General features: G+C 41.4%; 1 protein-coding gene and 1 long non-coding RNA gene across 4 annotated transcripts in view; one reads left to right on the forward strand and one right to left on the reverse strand.

Moving 5' to 3' along the window:
* The window catches only part of LOC145458412 (uncharacterized), a 222,961-nt gene that overhangs the window by 76,530 nt on the left and 130,132 nt on the right, over positions 1-16,299 (reverse strand). The gene's annotated exons all lie outside the window — the stretch shown is intronic.
* LOC145458396 (uncharacterized) overlaps positions 1-16,299 on the forward strand; it is a 43,735-nt gene that overhangs the window by 23,518 nt on the left and 3,918 nt on the right. For both annotated transcript variants that reach the window (XM_080336752.1, XM_080336753.1), the window contains 12 exons: positions 2,164-2,483; positions 4,497-4,612; positions 4,762-4,877; positions 5,302-5,439; positions 5,554-5,690; positions 5,834-7,138; positions 8,364-8,661; positions 11,537-11,669; positions 12,376-14,114; positions 14,776-14,931; positions 15,340-15,568; positions 16,139-16,243. In XM_080336752.1, coding sequence (XP_080192878.1) covers positions 2,164-2,483; positions 4,497-4,612; positions 4,762-4,877; positions 5,302-5,439; positions 5,554-5,690; positions 5,834-7,138; positions 8,364-8,661; positions 11,537-11,669; positions 12,376-14,114; positions 14,776-14,931; positions 15,340-15,568; positions 16,139-16,243 — 4,792 coding nt within the window. The remainder of the gene's footprint in view (positions 1-2,163; positions 2,484-4,496; positions 4,613-4,761; positions 4,878-5,301; positions 5,440-5,553; positions 5,691-5,833; positions 7,139-8,363; positions 8,662-11,536; positions 11,670-12,375; positions 14,115-14,775; positions 14,932-15,339; positions 15,569-16,138; positions 16,244-16,299) is intronic.

Consider the following 16,299-nt stretch of genomic DNA (forward strand, 5'->3'; position numbering starts at 1 on the left):
CACCATTTGAAATAAGGGCTTGACTACAAGCCGCAGCGGGCCACAGGTCGATACCCCTCGTTTAATATAATTAGTTATACTCGATCTAGAATCAAATCACTCAAACTCGATTTTGCCAAGCCTTAGGCCTATTTATGGCTTGCCAGGTGAACCCGCCGTGGTCACTGGGTCCCAGACTTATTGATGTTTTGTCTAGGGCCCAAATTTTCCAAATATTTTGAAACGATAATGAAATCACTGATGATCTCAGAGTGGCCGTGGTTGCAAAATGGTTTTCGGAATCCGTGGAATTCTTTGTATCTTTATTTTTAAACTGGCCATTGTCCACCCGGTCCACCTCCTGTATTTATTGTTTAACATACTCATTGTTTCATGGCGCCGGTGATGTGATGTAACGATGAATGTATGCTGTACCGCCGTGTGGGGGTTGGTGATGTCTGAATAGTGTCACGTTACAGGTTTTTACGTCAGGCGAATGCTATTACAATATTTTGGCGCCATGTTGGCGGTAACACGGCACTTATCCTTAAGATACGGACCTACTACTGTTGAAAGGGCCCGACAGCCACTCCTTTATTGGTAGGCTATTTACTTTTAAAGGATTGGGAGGTGTGTGAGGTGTTACAATAGTGATAGAGTAAAGCTGACTACCGATTGTTCAGTCAACAACCGGCACGTCACGTCACAGGTATTGGCGAATTTGAAGCTAACCAAATTGTCAATATAAATATCATTTGATTTTAATCCAAGTTGAATTTTCACATCATTTTCCAGATTGAACCTATTGAAAAACAATGTAATCTATCAGATCAGATCACCAAAACAGATTGGATGTCTCATATTTTGCATACCTATGCCTGCACTGCACTCAAAATCTTAATCATAGGCTACGAACTGATTGATACCGAAGCATTTTATTTAAATAGAACGTTTCTACGACACTACTTACAGCGCCACGTGCTCCGAGTTTTGCATGTAGACTCCTTTCATCATTTCCCAGTCCAGTTAAAGGTAGTTCAACGATTAAGGTTGCGTAAAATGGAGTACTGGTACCCGTCTGATTCGAACCCAAATCGAGTATTAAGCCTCAAGTTAGGTCCAGTATTCGCATAGGCTACCAATCACTATAACGTGATACATAGTAAGAACAAGGGTTGTAATGACTCGAGTCACGGTTTTCTGATGACTCGACTTGACTCCAGTCATTTTCTCAAAATATGGAAATGACTCGACTCGAGTCAATTTGTTTATTGACTCGACTTGGACTTGAGTCATTGTGCATGACTCGGACCAAGTCACACGGCTCAAACCTCAGACGGCCAAGACCGACATTTCATTGTAATTTCGAAGAGTAGTAAAGTAACCACACTGTTGGTATATCGCCTATTGGTACTGGTACCTGAAAATGTGACCAGAAACTGTTGAAAGTGGGTATAATTAGTATATTTTAAATGCGAACCATTCGATATCACCAAATAGAGTTATAAAAAGTGGTTTTATCATGACTGTAACTCAAAACTGAGCAGTCAATGCAATTATTTGTAGTCGGGTTCGAGTCATAATACCATGACTCGGACTCGACCCACTAGTCGCTGATTTGGACTCGCACTTGACTCAGTGGTGAATAAAAACATGACTCGACTTGACTCAAGTCAAAACTATAAAACTGAGATTGACTTGTGACTTGGTTACAACCCTGGTAAGAACTGATTTCAAAAGTTTGAATGTATATTCATTGCATATAATTTCAAAAAAATAACGCCAGTTACACTTGGCACTCTTTGAACTTTTGGGGTATTCTGCAAGTATTCTGGGAACCCTACATTTTTGCTGAGTCACAACAACAAAAATCTACTGCATTAATTATACATCTAATACATTATTACAGAATAATGCTGCATAAAATGGTACTGCAATGTGCATCAACAACAGTTTTAAAATAACGAAACTATGAATACAGTATTTTGACCCAAACCAAAAGATTATAATGAATATTTGTTGCACGTCAATGTGAGTTCTGCTGTATGAGGGTGCGTGTCCTCCAGCAAGTCCCTGAGACTGGTCCCCCTGAACCCCTGGTTTAGGAATCACTGTTACAACCACTGGCGCTGTACTGTTACCAGGGTAGCATCAGCAACTAGTCTGACCGTGCTTTTCCTTCAGGACGTGAAAGCCATGGGTTCGGCCTTCAGCTCCCTGGGGCACGTCTACACCGCTCTCGAAGAGCACCACAGCGCCGCCGAGAGCCACAAAGAAAGCGCCGCCAACTTCCGCGGCATGAAAGACGCCCTGTCCTGGTCCAGACAACTGGGGCTCACCGCCTCCGCTTATGTGCGGTCCGGAGATCTGGACAGCGCGCTGCAGTTGCAGTTGGAATGCTTGCGAGTCACCACGGATGAGTTTGAGACCGGGTCTGCGGAGGCGGCCAAAGAAGAGGCGAAAGTTCGGATCGATCTTGCGACGCTGTATCACAAGTTGCACAAGTGCGTGAATGAGTGGAATTGTGCAGGCTACTATAATACAGAAGTGGTCAAGGTAGTTAAGGAAATTTACTCAAGTAGAACTAGAGGTGACGCCATACATTTCTATTCAATTACAAGTATAAGTAGCAATTTCCTAAATATGTCAAAACGACACTACGAATAGCCAGGGTTGTAATGACTCGAGTCATGGCTAGACTCGAGTCACTTTATTTTGTTGAATCGACGTCAAATACGTAAAATAACTCGAGTCAATTTCTGTATTGACTTGACTCGTACTCGGCGATATGAGACGGCCAAGACAGACAGTAAAGTCACCACATTATTGGTATTTCGTCTGTCAGTTCTGATACTTGGGGGATAGGGCGAGAAAAATTGCGATATTAAGAATGTCAAACCATTCTATATCACTCGAGCAGAGTTGAAAAAAGTGGATTGAATCGGATTGAACTCAAAACTGAACAGTGAACACAATGACTTGGACTCGGACTCGAGTCTCAGCACTACGACTCGGACTCGACCCTCTACTCACTTGACTAGGTGGTGAATTGAAAAGGACTCGACTTGATTCGAGTCAAAACTATAAAAGTGAGATTGACTTGTGATTCGGAACCTTGGAACTTGGTTACGACCCCGCGAATAGCTGCAATTTTCGTAAAACTGCCTTCCAATCGACAAAACCCTACTTGAGCACTCCGAAAAAGTAGGAGTACATCGTTACTGACTACCGGTGCAATGATAACTTTATCAACTCACTAATAACTTTGACATCTTGGAAAAGGTATGGTGAACGTACCGGACATATAAAAAATTTTATTGTCTATTTAAGATAACCGTCCTACCCGCTATACCAACCTAAAAGTCATGTATGTGACCTTGCGACCATCCACGTGAGCTAGTAGACGTCCTTGTCAATGTGTATTTGTTTAGGTTTTGTGTCTGTTTTGCTTCTGATTGGAGTCGGTCCGCTTTCAGTGTAATAGATATAAGCTACGTATATATATCTCCTTCATCATAAGATGCATTATAAGAATGCATTTATTGTTAACACCAAGATTATCCAGATGCCTTCTCCCTATCACGTGTGATCATCACACTAGAGGGATTCAAAAGCGAATCCAATGTGCCAAAGTATGATGTAACCGTTAAAATTGTGGACCACGAAATATGCAATGTAACAATGACAACAACAAATTTAGATGTATACTAGGGTTGTCCATAATTTGGAAAATCTCAAAATTTATGCGTATCCATGTCTCATTCTATAGATTGTAGTTAAAAAACGTCAATGAAGCTGCAATAAGCTCTCGGGAAAGTCGTTAACATTTGTCTTAATGCGTTTGAAAGTAGCTGCTGTAGAGTGGGCGTGTCAGCGACGGCGAGAAGACAAGTAATAACGAAATCACATCTCTCGATTGGTTAATCAGCAATGCTTGAATGGTCACGACCACAGCGGCTTGCTGATTATGTGCTTATAATGGATACGCATCTTTTTTGAGATTTTCCAAATTATGGACAACCCTAATGTATACAGTGTAATCAGGGTTGCCATATCGTCCTTTTTTTTGAGATTTGTCCTTATTTTGAAGGCCAATGTCCTATAAAACTGCATCTTCCTATTTCTAAGATTTGTCGTAATTTTCGACTTATTGCCGTCATTTTCGGAATTGAAGCCGTGGACAGAAGTGATGAATATGTATTAGAGTCTTCACTTTACAAATTTAGCGGTTGAACTGCTTAGTTTTTTTTTTATCCATGACGATGGCAATGATGTGTAGAATAATAACGACTCAAGAGGTGAAAACGACATGCGACATACAGAAACACAAAGCGCACTAACGGAATATTTGCAATGGATCTTTTGATGAAGCTTTCTTCTAAGTTCTGTACCACTAACCGTCTATTTCTACTGATAGGTATATGTGTAACATGATAATATTTATGTGCAAACATAATAATATATCGGTGTATCTAAGCATGACATCGTTTCGAGCATGTTAATTATCATTAATTCAGGTACACAGAAGAGATGTCTTGTCTTCAAAAGTCTGTTGAAATCAGCCGGAATTTGAACGACGCATCAAGCGAGGCTCAGCCGCTAAATATGCTGGGATATGTCGCAAGGCAATCTGGTATGATGGCAATCGTTACTAACTTTGCTATTCGCGCTGCTAACACTAGGAGCTTAGTTTGTCAAACATGTTTCATCTCAATAATCACGTACAGTCAAAGATCGGCCTCAAATTGATGAAATTGTTCAAATTCAGCATTTATCTTGCAGGCGATTACGAAAAAGCTAAAATGTCGTATGAACGAGTGCTCGAGATTGCGACCGCAAGTTCAGATCTTACGTTGGAGGCACGAGCTTGCGCCAATTTGGGTATCGTGCATCATCAGGTGAATTAAGACTGTTTGCAGACTCATTTCTTGGCGTCAACTAGTTAAACGGTACCAGAGTGTTGCCGTATAATATTCGGCTGTGGTTAGGCTTCGCTGAGGGGGGGGGGGGGGGGTGAGGGAATGACGTATTGCAAACAAGGAAACAATAAGGGATGGCCAGAATCAAATCAAAGCCTACTCGGGTCAAATCGAAAATCCTGTAATTCTTTTTAAATACTAAATTGAAATATCGCTGTACTTCGAAGTTCCAAGTGATGATGCAATTCGTGATATCGCAGCGACAACTCATTTTCTAGTTCTACTTTGTCAATGGGTTGTATTCTTGGAAACGGTTTCGGTAAGCTTACCCCGTAATGGCTGATTTTGTGACTTAGTGGTATTATCAGTCCTTGTAGTAAATGCCATTGTCTGTTCAATGCAGCAACGGGATTATGAAATGGCACTGAAGTTACAAGCGAGAAATCTGGAGCTGAGCGTCGAATCACGCGATGTAGCGGCGCAGGGCCGCGCTCATGGCAATATCGGCAACGCATACAGTGCTATGGGAATGTACGACCAGGTATACTAAAAATACCTCCACCCAATTTGTGCCGAAATTTCGCCGTGGACCATACTGGCGTAATGGCTTTTGAAAACAACTTGTGCTCTACAATATACTTTGTTACAAATTCAGGCAACTCAGCATTATCTGAAGGAACTGGACATATCGACGCTGGTTAATGACAAGTCCCTCGAATGCAGCACGCACGGCACATTGGCTGTGGCATACCAAGCACTAAAGCTGCCCGAAAAAGCGTTGGAGCACTTCAGGTGCGCTGTATTCGAGTTTTTTTTGTGAAGAATTTCTCTTCGGCTACGTTGTCACGTCGAAATTAGTTTGTCTTATAAATTATGCATGTTACTACTTATTTATAGCCCGTGTCTTGTAGCTTAAAGCCTTTTCTTCGTTTCAGGTTACAGATATCGTTGGCTTGCCAGTTGAAGGATATGGCAAACGAAGCTCGCGCTTACATGAACCTAGGAAATTTTCACAGCTCAAGAAAAGAGTATCACTCCGCCATCGACCATTATTTAAAATATTTAGCGATCGCAGAAAACACAAAGTCAGACAAAAACATGGGCATCGCAAAAGCGTGCTACAATATCGGTTTCGCGTATTTTTCAACCAAAGATTACCCGAATTCGATACACTATTATAAGAGGTGTTTAGACATATCCCTCGATAATCAAGACCCGATAAGCTCGGCTCGGGCTTACTGTAATCTAGGACTTTCGTTCAAGTATAACGGAGATAACACCAAAGCTTTGGAGTGCCAACAATGTTTCTTGGCGCTCTCAAACCAGTTGCAGAGCACGAGGGGTATTTTTAAAGCTCTGGGTAACATTGGAGATATTCACATGGGCTGTAAACAGCCTAGAGAAGCGATACCTTATTATCAACGGCAATATGATATCGCGAAAGACAATGACTCCGCTGTTTTGATAGGGCAATCTAACGCTGCATTAGGTGTTGCGTATCGTTTTTCTGCTGAGCACCAACTATCGATAAACTGTCATAAGGAAGAGCTTGAGATTTTTCAAAAAATGAAAGATGTAAAAAATGAATTTCGCGCGCACGGACACTTGGGTGCCGTTCTGTCGTCACTGAATGAATTCGGCAGCGCGTCGAAGTGTTACGAAAATCAATGTTACATCGCTCAAAAAGTGGGGGACAAAATTCTACAATGCACGGCTCTCGGTAACATGGGGATAACTGCCATTAACGAACAAGAATATCAGAAGGCGATTGAATTTTTTGAAAGACAGTTATTTGTTAATGACAAGTTACCGGATTCTTCTGTTGAACGCTCGAAAATTCTGTGCCACATAGGAGATTGTTACGAAGCTCTCGGAAATTACACGGAAGCTATATCGCTGTTTCGGGAATCTTTGAGTATCGCGAAGAAAACCGATCATACGCCATCGATGGAAAAAGCGTACCGCGGACTATGTAGCGCGTACAAACTATCCGATAAGCCGCACAAAGCGCTGGAGTACTGTAAATTATGGCTCGCGGTATGTCAGCGAATCGGGAATCAGGAACTGATTGCTGAATCGTACGGCGAAATGGGGTATTTGCGGACGATATTCGCGGCGTTTGAAGACGCCATCGTGTGCTTTGAAAATCAGCTACGGTCGGGCAGAGATATTCCGTATGTTTCGGGTGACGCTGCGTGCGGACTGGGCAGCGTTTATCACATTTTGGGTGATTACGAAAAGTAAGTTCAGTTTTCGGTATTTCTCAAGCTACCGGTATGACTTAAAAAAATAATCGATATTCGCTCGATCATCACATTAATGTGTGGCATGCCAGTTGCTTATGAAAGCTTCGGTTGATGCAAGATTAGGTGATTTAATATGTTCATTCGGTAGAATGGTTTACAGTCATGAAAATTACTGTCCGAAATCGCTACTAAGATCCGATTAGGTCAAAGTGATGCATATTTCGGTAAGTCAAACATTGGCCTGGTCAGCATTGATACTCAGTGGAAGTAGAAGAAATGCTGTAATTTTCTACTCAATAACAAGTAGGAGTATCACAGTATGCAGGACATACCAAAACTACTTCATATAGAATGTAGAAGTATGAAATGAAATAAGTGAAAAGTGCACAAGTAAGTAGTTTGTAAAGTAGATTAGGCATGTTTAAGTAGTAAATCCACGGAGGCCACTTAGCATGTTGCACAGCGCAAATTGTTACCTTGATACAGTGGCTGTTTTAACAACACAAGTGATGCAAACCAATCCAAACACTATTTGGTAGTTAACAAAAGCCCATATGTAAAAAGCAAGTTGTTTTGCTTAAAAAGCAGTTTAGTAGATGTAAAGGTAGTGCTTTGAAACAGTTGAAGTACTTCGTTAATGACCACGTCTGGTAAAAGGTTCGGTTTTGGCCCAATTCTCACACCATTGATAACTCTTAGAATCAGGCTCGTAACCAAGTCTCAATGGTTCCGGTTCACGAGTCAATTTTCCTTGTATAGTTTTGACTCGAGTCAAGTCGATTCATTTTCAATTCACCAACGAGTGAAGTACGCGTCCAAGTCAGGTATCAACTGGTTTGAGTCCGAGTCATAGTGTTGAGACACGAGTCCGAGTCCATGTGATAGGGTTCACTTTTCATTACTGAGTGTTCATTACTGAGATCAAGACACGTTCAAATCCTTAGTGATATTCGAGGCCTCGCATTCATAATATTCTTATTTTTATCACTCTTAACATGTTTTTTCAAACAGATAAAATTGGGTTTATGTGCATATTCTTCAAGATTTTTTTCTGATACACGAGTATTGAATCAGGTAATTTAAAATCCCTGCTTGGAATCTCTCACGTATCTCTCGGTGTACAATTCACCAACTATGGACTCCCTATTAGCCTGCACACTCCAAACTGCTCTGTCCAGTGTACAAACATCTCCCTACCAAGATGCAATCGCCATTTCAGGTCTCTGAAATACCACCAGATGGATCTTGACATCGCTCTCGAAACCAACAACATACCGTGCCAGGGTCGGGCTCACGGCCACCTAGGGATGGTCTACGAAACCTCACGCAATCACCAGTTAGCCGTGAAGCATCAAGAAGAACATCTCGCAATAGCTGAACAGCAAGACGACGCATTCGCGAAACTGGCGGCGCTTCGCGGTATCGGCAGGAATCTTTTGAGGATGAAGACAGATCAAGATCGCGTCGTCAGTGCGCTGCAGGAAGCTTTGGAGTTGGCGAGAGATTTGAGTGCCAAAGTAAGGGGTCTGCGTTGGAGCTATGCAATCTGTTACCAAAATCCTAACTGTGGGCCCTCGGGAACATAGAGAAATCTGGGTTACATTGAAATTTTTATACTAAAAAATCACTATATTTGCCAATATCTATTAAAGTACATTAGCCAGGAATAAGCCAATGCGTGCGCTTGATGGAACTCTTGGGGTTATTCAATCTGATACCAAAATCTTATCTGTGGGCCTTCGTGATCATAGAGAAATCTTGGTTACATTGAAATTTTTATACTAAAAAATCACTATATTTGCCAATATCTCTTAAAGTACATTAGCCAGGAATAAGTCAATGCGTGCGCTTGATGGAACTCTTGGGGTTATTCAATCTGATACCAAAATCTTAATTGTGGGCCTTCGGGAACATAGAGAAATCTGGGTTACATTGAAATTTTTATACTAAAAAATCACTACATTTGCCAATATCTCTTAAAGTACATTAGCCAGGAATAAGCCAATGCGTGCGCTTGATGGAACTCTTGGGGTTATTCAATCTGATACCAAAATCTTAATTGTGGGCCTTCGGGAACATAGAGAAATCTGGGTTACATTGAAATTTTTATACCCAAATCACTATATTTGCCAATATCTGATTAGACAATTATTTGGAATTCAATAGTGACCAGACATGGGGTAATCGCGATTAGTAATCGTAATCGATTACGACGATTACAGCATTTTCAAGTAATCGTAATCGCAATCGATTACATTCGATAAAATCCCGAAGTAATCGTAATCGTAATCGACTACTTCCCATATTTAATCGATTTTTTTGTGAAAGAACAATTACTTTTTATTTGTACAAGGACTGTGACATAAACTGAACACTCGTGAACAAGGAATACATATTATATCAGTTATTGCGAGCACAAGCGTCGGATTTTCCAATGCCACTGCTCATTATTACGTCAGAGGTAGCCTATTAGCTTTGCTCGTCTTTGCGTGAGAAGTGTCCAGTCCACAGATAGTAAATAGATATTCGGTGTACATTAGTGTGATTGTAAGAAAACCCATCATGCTGTAAATCGGGTTATCAATACATTTCAGACACACTACCTCGCAACAAGATACTTAATCACCTCTCTGCCTAAGCAACTTTTGTATTGAAGTTTGGTTCTGGTTAGTTAAACTATAGAATGTAATAGTTCTAATTCTATAGTTAAATGCAGTTTCAGTTTTGCTGCTTGGCGAACAGTAGGCCCATATGGTACGAACCTATTACACCAGACAAAGGCTTGAAATTTCGTACTCGTCAAATAAAACATTACGGTTTCGACAACGGCGCATTAAAATCAACTGCTGCTGATATATATCATAACTGAGCCGTTGGTTTGCCGTTTTCGTAATGGCAGCCTGCATTACATTATCTGCATTAAGTTGAAGGCAGAATTTTATGTTCACTTTCTCTTATTCTCATATTATTCTACTCAAAACGGGCGCCAATCACTATTTCACAATTTTTACTGAACATTTGGACCTGCCGCCATAGCCATCGGCTTATATTCCATGTTAGCGTGGGTTGTAACTAGAATCAGGATAAAAACCGAAAAAGTTTCCCCCACCCAAATATTGGTCTTGTGCCCCCATAGAGTAGTCAATTTTGAAGTTGAAGATTTAATTTATTCAATATTATTGGTAATTGCATTATATTGCATTTTTATTCCTATCTCAGCGCCCGATGGCCAGATTAACCTGAAGAGCAGGGGGCGCGTAATTCATAATTATAACATCTGGTATCTTGCAATAATTACTTTATTGTATGCTTTTAATTCGTGACCTTCGGTCTGTTATATAGCCAAAAGATATTGATTGTAGTGGCCCAAGCATATCAGACTAAAAGAAAAACTTGCGTGAGACGCACTCACGAATTGTCATGTGTGATGCTCTGTGGGTGCCCGGGTGGCATTTGCGTCGTGGGCTCAGATTGAAAGGAATGGACTGTTAGTCACGCCCACCCAGCGCGGCTATTGACAATGGACACATACCCTAAGTTTCCGCCAATGTCGTTCTTTAGTAGCACACTTCGTGGAGTCTCATGTTGACCGAAACTGCATATGTCTTTTGATGTGTCGAGGAGCGGTATTGAATGGCACCTAAATGCCTATTACTATGAATGATACATGCTTTATTTCTTGAGGGGGAGACGTATGCATTTCGAAATCAATCTATCTAGACTTCTAGAAACATTTAAATCGCAAAGCTCAAAGAGAATTTCCAAGTTAATGAAATCTCTCGAAAATACTCTATAATTTATGTTGGTTTACGAAATACTTTTGAGTGGCCTACCCTCCAACCACGCTCCCCACCCTATTGGGGAATTTGGGGTGCGGCAGTTATGAGCCTGGCATGAATGCAAAACGTTGTGTGCGATAAACCGTCCATTATAAAATGGGCAATGGGTACATTATGACGTAACAAGGAAATGTCCCATCTTTTGTAAAGACAGTTGTTATATCATTAGGCCTATTCAGCGCAATCCATGTATTGTCTTCCAATATAACTACTACGATGCAAAATAAATGTAATCGTGAGTAATCGTGATTACTTTCCCAATGTAATCGTAATCGTAATCAACTACTTCCTGATTTTGCTGTAATCGTAATCGTAATCGTAATCGCGTGATTCAGAAGTAATCGTAATCGCAATCGATTACATTCATGAAGTAATCACCCCATGTCTGATAGTGACGTGATGTCAAATTTGTCACGCTCGCCAGCAAGGTTTTCTTTTGAATTTCAGTTTTGATTTTGGGTGTCAAATCCTTTTGAGAAACTGGACGCCTTGCGTTTGTATTCGACGTGTCTCGATTTTGTTGTTACACCAGCGTGAAATAATTTCTTTTCAGGAGGAGGAAGGAAAGATCATTCTTGATCTGACCCTCTCGGATTGGGATCGCGGGGACTCGGCAAACGTCGAAGTCAACCTTATCGGAGCAAAGGCTATTCTACTCGAACAATTCTGGAATTCTCTGCCTCGCGGTGAGTTTTGCGAAAGACGTTCTTCGTCCATGGTGTTGGTTACAAGAGTTCTATAAGCTGAGTGTGCCGAGGTGCTTACCTCATACTTGTTAGTCGTTGGTAATTAGGCCTACCCTATCATTAACCGATTGGCAGCGACGGGGCTTTCCGAAAAATTTTGCTTCACTTTTCAAAACTTGAAAACACGACCTCAATGGGATGCGAAAGCAACAAGTAATATATCGTTGGACGCATAATGTCAACGCGTAACCAACTACGCCTCGAAACGAAACTAGAGCAGACAAGACCAGAAAACCTTGTTGTAAAATTGTACATGTTTTGGTTACTTCCTTATAGAGTTCACTAAATATACCTAGTATACCTAGGTGTTCACTGCAACAGAGATAACATCTTTCGAACAAGACATGAGTGTCTGCTTTTGCTTAAGTTATGCAATCGATACTATCAAAACACTTCAGAGCGTTTCACCAAAAACCCCCCGCAGTGTGACTCATGCGTCAGCCAGGTTGAGTAAGTAGTGGAAGCAGACAAAATCTGCTTGATAACTCAGAAAAGCAGCAGCACAAGCTCTGAGCACATAACACAAGAGCGAAATATATGTTCTATTGACGATATTTGGTCTGTAATTTTATATTATCCAGGCCTGCATTTTTTCAATAGTCTGATGTCTAGTCTTTATTTTTATATATTCTTTTTCCAAAACTAGGCGATGCGTTCCCCATGTCCGTCCATCCCGATTCGTGCATGGCCTTGTACAAAGAATTGCTGGCATGCCAATTGGCGTTGACAAGGTTCTACGCGGACGCGGGCCAGCATCACAAAGCCATAGCCGCGGCAGAAGAATTACGAACACTACCTGAAAAAGTATTCGCGAAAATATCGCGCCATGACAGGCCTCGGCGTTCGGAAGAGTCCGAAAACGAAAGCATAGCTGATAAATTGATACAACATTCTCGACAAAATGATTGTGTGATATTCTACTACAGCGTACAGGCAGGAGATCTATACCTGTGGGCTTTCACACCTGACGATGGACTATGCGGCTTTTCATCTCAATGCATTCTCTCTGGTACAGATGATGACAAAGCGGAAAATTCGCCAAAACATGCAAAACACGGAAATTTGCTGAGTTGCCTTTTGAACGAGCTACGCAATTCTCTGGGAGTCGAATCTCCGGAGGAACAGAACAATGAAAAATTCGAGACGGAAAACAAATTCGTTCGTTGTGTTTCGCCGGAAAGTTACGAAAATGCGGTGGCCTTCAGAACTTTTTTGCGAATAGTTCAAGCGGAACTAAACACAGGCATCGTTGGATATTCAAGTATACCCGAAACCCCGCGTGGCGATAGTCCTAAAAATCCAGTGTACGCACTGCACTCGTTACTAATCGGTAAAATCCGAGATAACATTGTGAAGCATGCGTCGAAACGCAAGAGTTTAATCGTAATCGCAGACAAGGAGATTGCGACTGCCCCTTTTTCACTTTTAAAACGCAAACCGTCAGATCCGTACTTATCCGAACAGTTTGTGATAATTTACGCCAATTCCGCCACAGATATAGTATCGGTAAAACCAAAAAAGGTATTTTCAGGCAGATACAATCGAGCAGCCGTTATAGCCGGCAACGACGATATTGACAACAGCGTCACAACTACAAACGATGAAGCTATCAACGTCTCTTCGATGTTAAGAGTGGAAGCAATTTCAGGCAGAAACGTGACCAAAAACGTGGTTTTGGACGCGATTTCTAAAGCCGAGTGTTTGCATTTCGCACGTAATCTCTCTGATACTCCCCCGTATCGATTTGTGTTCAGTCCTAATTTGGAAGTACGCGAAGATAAGTCTTCTTGCGACTCTAGCGATGCAGATAGTGGGCTTGAGAATGTACGCACTGTGTCTGATTGCGAAAAAATCAGTTCGGTATCCATGTGTGATGTTATGGGGATGGATTTGTCGGACGCAAAACTAGCTGTGCTGGGATCTGCGCATCTGCAAACTTACCAAGTTGTTGATGGCGATTCAATGCGTTCAAACACTATGAAAATAGCTACTATAACAAAAGCTTTCATAAATTCAGGAGTAGGTGCTATTGTGTTGCCTTTATGGCCGATACCAGAGACAGCTTGGAAAATGCTTGTGTCTGCGTTTTACCCTTGTTTGATACGTGGTGCTACTGTGGCCGAAGCCTTGTCATATTCTGTCGGCGTATTGCGCGATAGCAAACATTTCAGACATCCGTTTTACTGGTCCGGGTTTGTGGTTTATGGACGTGACGGGGTGTTGGATGGAAGGAACGTGGCGTTGTACCGCGCGGTGAGGATGCTGTTGGAAGCGGATAGGGACAAAGCGGGTGTTGTGTTGAAGCTGGCACTGCATCTCGTGGACAGGGCTTTGGAAAGGATGGGTTCGGAGGAAAGAATGGCTGTTCCGATGTATACTTCGCAGGTAACGATTGGATTTTTTACGTCAATAGACGGAGTGCTTCTGCCTAATTGGTTTGCTTGAGTAGGTTTTGTCTGATTGAGCTACTTGAGTGATTTTATTTTGAACTACTTCCATTACCTAACTGTTTTCTAGCAAAATTGCTAACATTTTATACTTTGGATTTTATAATTGGAAAATTGTTTTGTGATGTGTTTTTGTCACTATTGTGAGTGAAATTGTCATGAAAACCATGTGATACAGACCACCTCCACAGTTTTTTCGGTAAGGCTACTTACTTTTTAGAATTAAGATTGCTTATCGTAAAAAGTAGTGTTGGGATGTGTTTGCTTCAATTTGGTGAGTGAAATTGTCATGACGGCCCTGCGAAATAGGCTCTGTATCATGATAACTCGATAATGTTTCCAATTTTTTTTGTAGTGTTATTAACCATTTTCGCGAAGATGCATTCTGCAATCGTCTCCGATCAACTGCTAAAATACGTGACCCCTCCACCGAAACTACTTTTTTATTCTGTACCTTTCATATTCCACTTCCTCATGTGTTTGAGTAGATATTCACGCCGTTGCCCTCTTTCACTTTAGTACCGACATTGACTACTTTTACCACCTCTAGTCCCGCATCATGTTTTGTACTCGATCGTCATCCGACGTTTATCTTTCAGACGAGCATCGGCAAGAAAGTGAATTTCGTGAACGGCTGGAGAGAATTGTTATCCGCCGTCGGCTTTGAGCTTCGGCAAGGTTCTGCCGGTATCGGTTCTGCCGGAATTTCCGACGCTGTCTTTTTCCCAAACGCAGAAAAGCTGGCGGATTTGAAGGTTTGTTGCGGTCGATGCATGTGTATTATCGCGCCTATTTCTTTTCAACTCTTCAAGTTGCACTTTTATCGGAGTTGTGGGGGGTGTATGGTTATGGCTCATGTCGTCATGCATGACTTGTTCGGGCTGACAGAGACTTTAGTGTCAACTCACTATGAAGTGACAAGCTTAGGTTAAGCTTAGCTTTCGTTTCTTCACAGCTTGATTGTTTATTTAAGTGGGTAACTCATAGATAAATCCATAATTGTACCCTCGAGATTACAAGACCTCGATCTGACATATCATTGTATTCTTCAGCATAGAATGCCATTTCTACAGTCAATGTATAATGTATTTACTGCTGTATCTGGAGTCTGTCACCATAAGACAAATCCATTATCACAGTATCGCGCACCATTTTGTTTGCAGAGAGTCAAATCAGATTTGATTTCGTACTTTCACCTGTCGGGACCGGTTTTAACCGGCTTGGGGCTGCTTTTCGCTCTGCCAAAAACGGGACACCAGCTGAAGCTGTGCTTCTCGGAGTGTTTGAACAAATACGCCATCGATGGTAATCTCGATTCGACGCGGATGGTTCTGGTTCTGCCCGAAAGTGTTTGGAAAACGGACGGCTGCTCCGCCATGGTGTCTTCGTTAGGTATGTTCAAAGGTGGTCAGTGACTAAGTACGTTTTCGGAATACTGCTTCATTTATTACTCAAGTGGTTATGTTTACCTACTCTATTTAACTTCTATTTAATAGTTTTAACGAAAAACTTACATTTTACACTCAGACTTTTATAAAGTAGTTTTTGGATTGGTTTGATTTACTTTTGCAAGCAATATTATCGTAACAACCCGGCGAAATAGTCCCTGTATCACGGTAACAGAATATATCATCGGAAATTGTAGCGTCATCAATTGTTTTGCATTGTTGCGAAGATGCATCTTTCGATTTAATATTAAAAGTATGCGACACCTCGTCCAAATATACTTTTCAAAGCTTCTTACGAGTACTTTTGGCATTCTCTTATGAATTGCTAATTCTGCTCGTAATTGAGTAGAGATTTACGGCATTACTCGTACATCTACATGTGTAGCAATGCTGATTACTTCAAGTATATCTGGGTATCTAGTATCCCGGTAATTATGATATTCCTGTGTGCATAAAATCGCATTATGCTTGATCAATGTAATCTACAGCTAACTGAACTGAAGTGACTTTTCAGGATTCAATCCCGTGCGTACCGACAATGGATATGTAACTCTCGAATGCTTGCAAGGCTGTCACGACCGTGTGAGCACTTTGTTCGGGCTGCTCAATGTCTATTTCGGTACGTCGATGTCCGTTGTCACTCTTGTACTTGATGTAACAATATGGCACTGATTT

Source organism: Botryllus schlosseri, chromosome 16 (assembly GCF_051294905.1).
Source record: "Botryllus schlosseri isolate E-star chromosome 16, Bs_hap1, whole genome shotgun sequence".
NCBI classification, from domain to species: domain Eukaryota; kingdom Metazoa; phylum Chordata; class Ascidiacea; order Stolidobranchia; family Styelidae; genus Botryllus; species Botryllus schlosseri.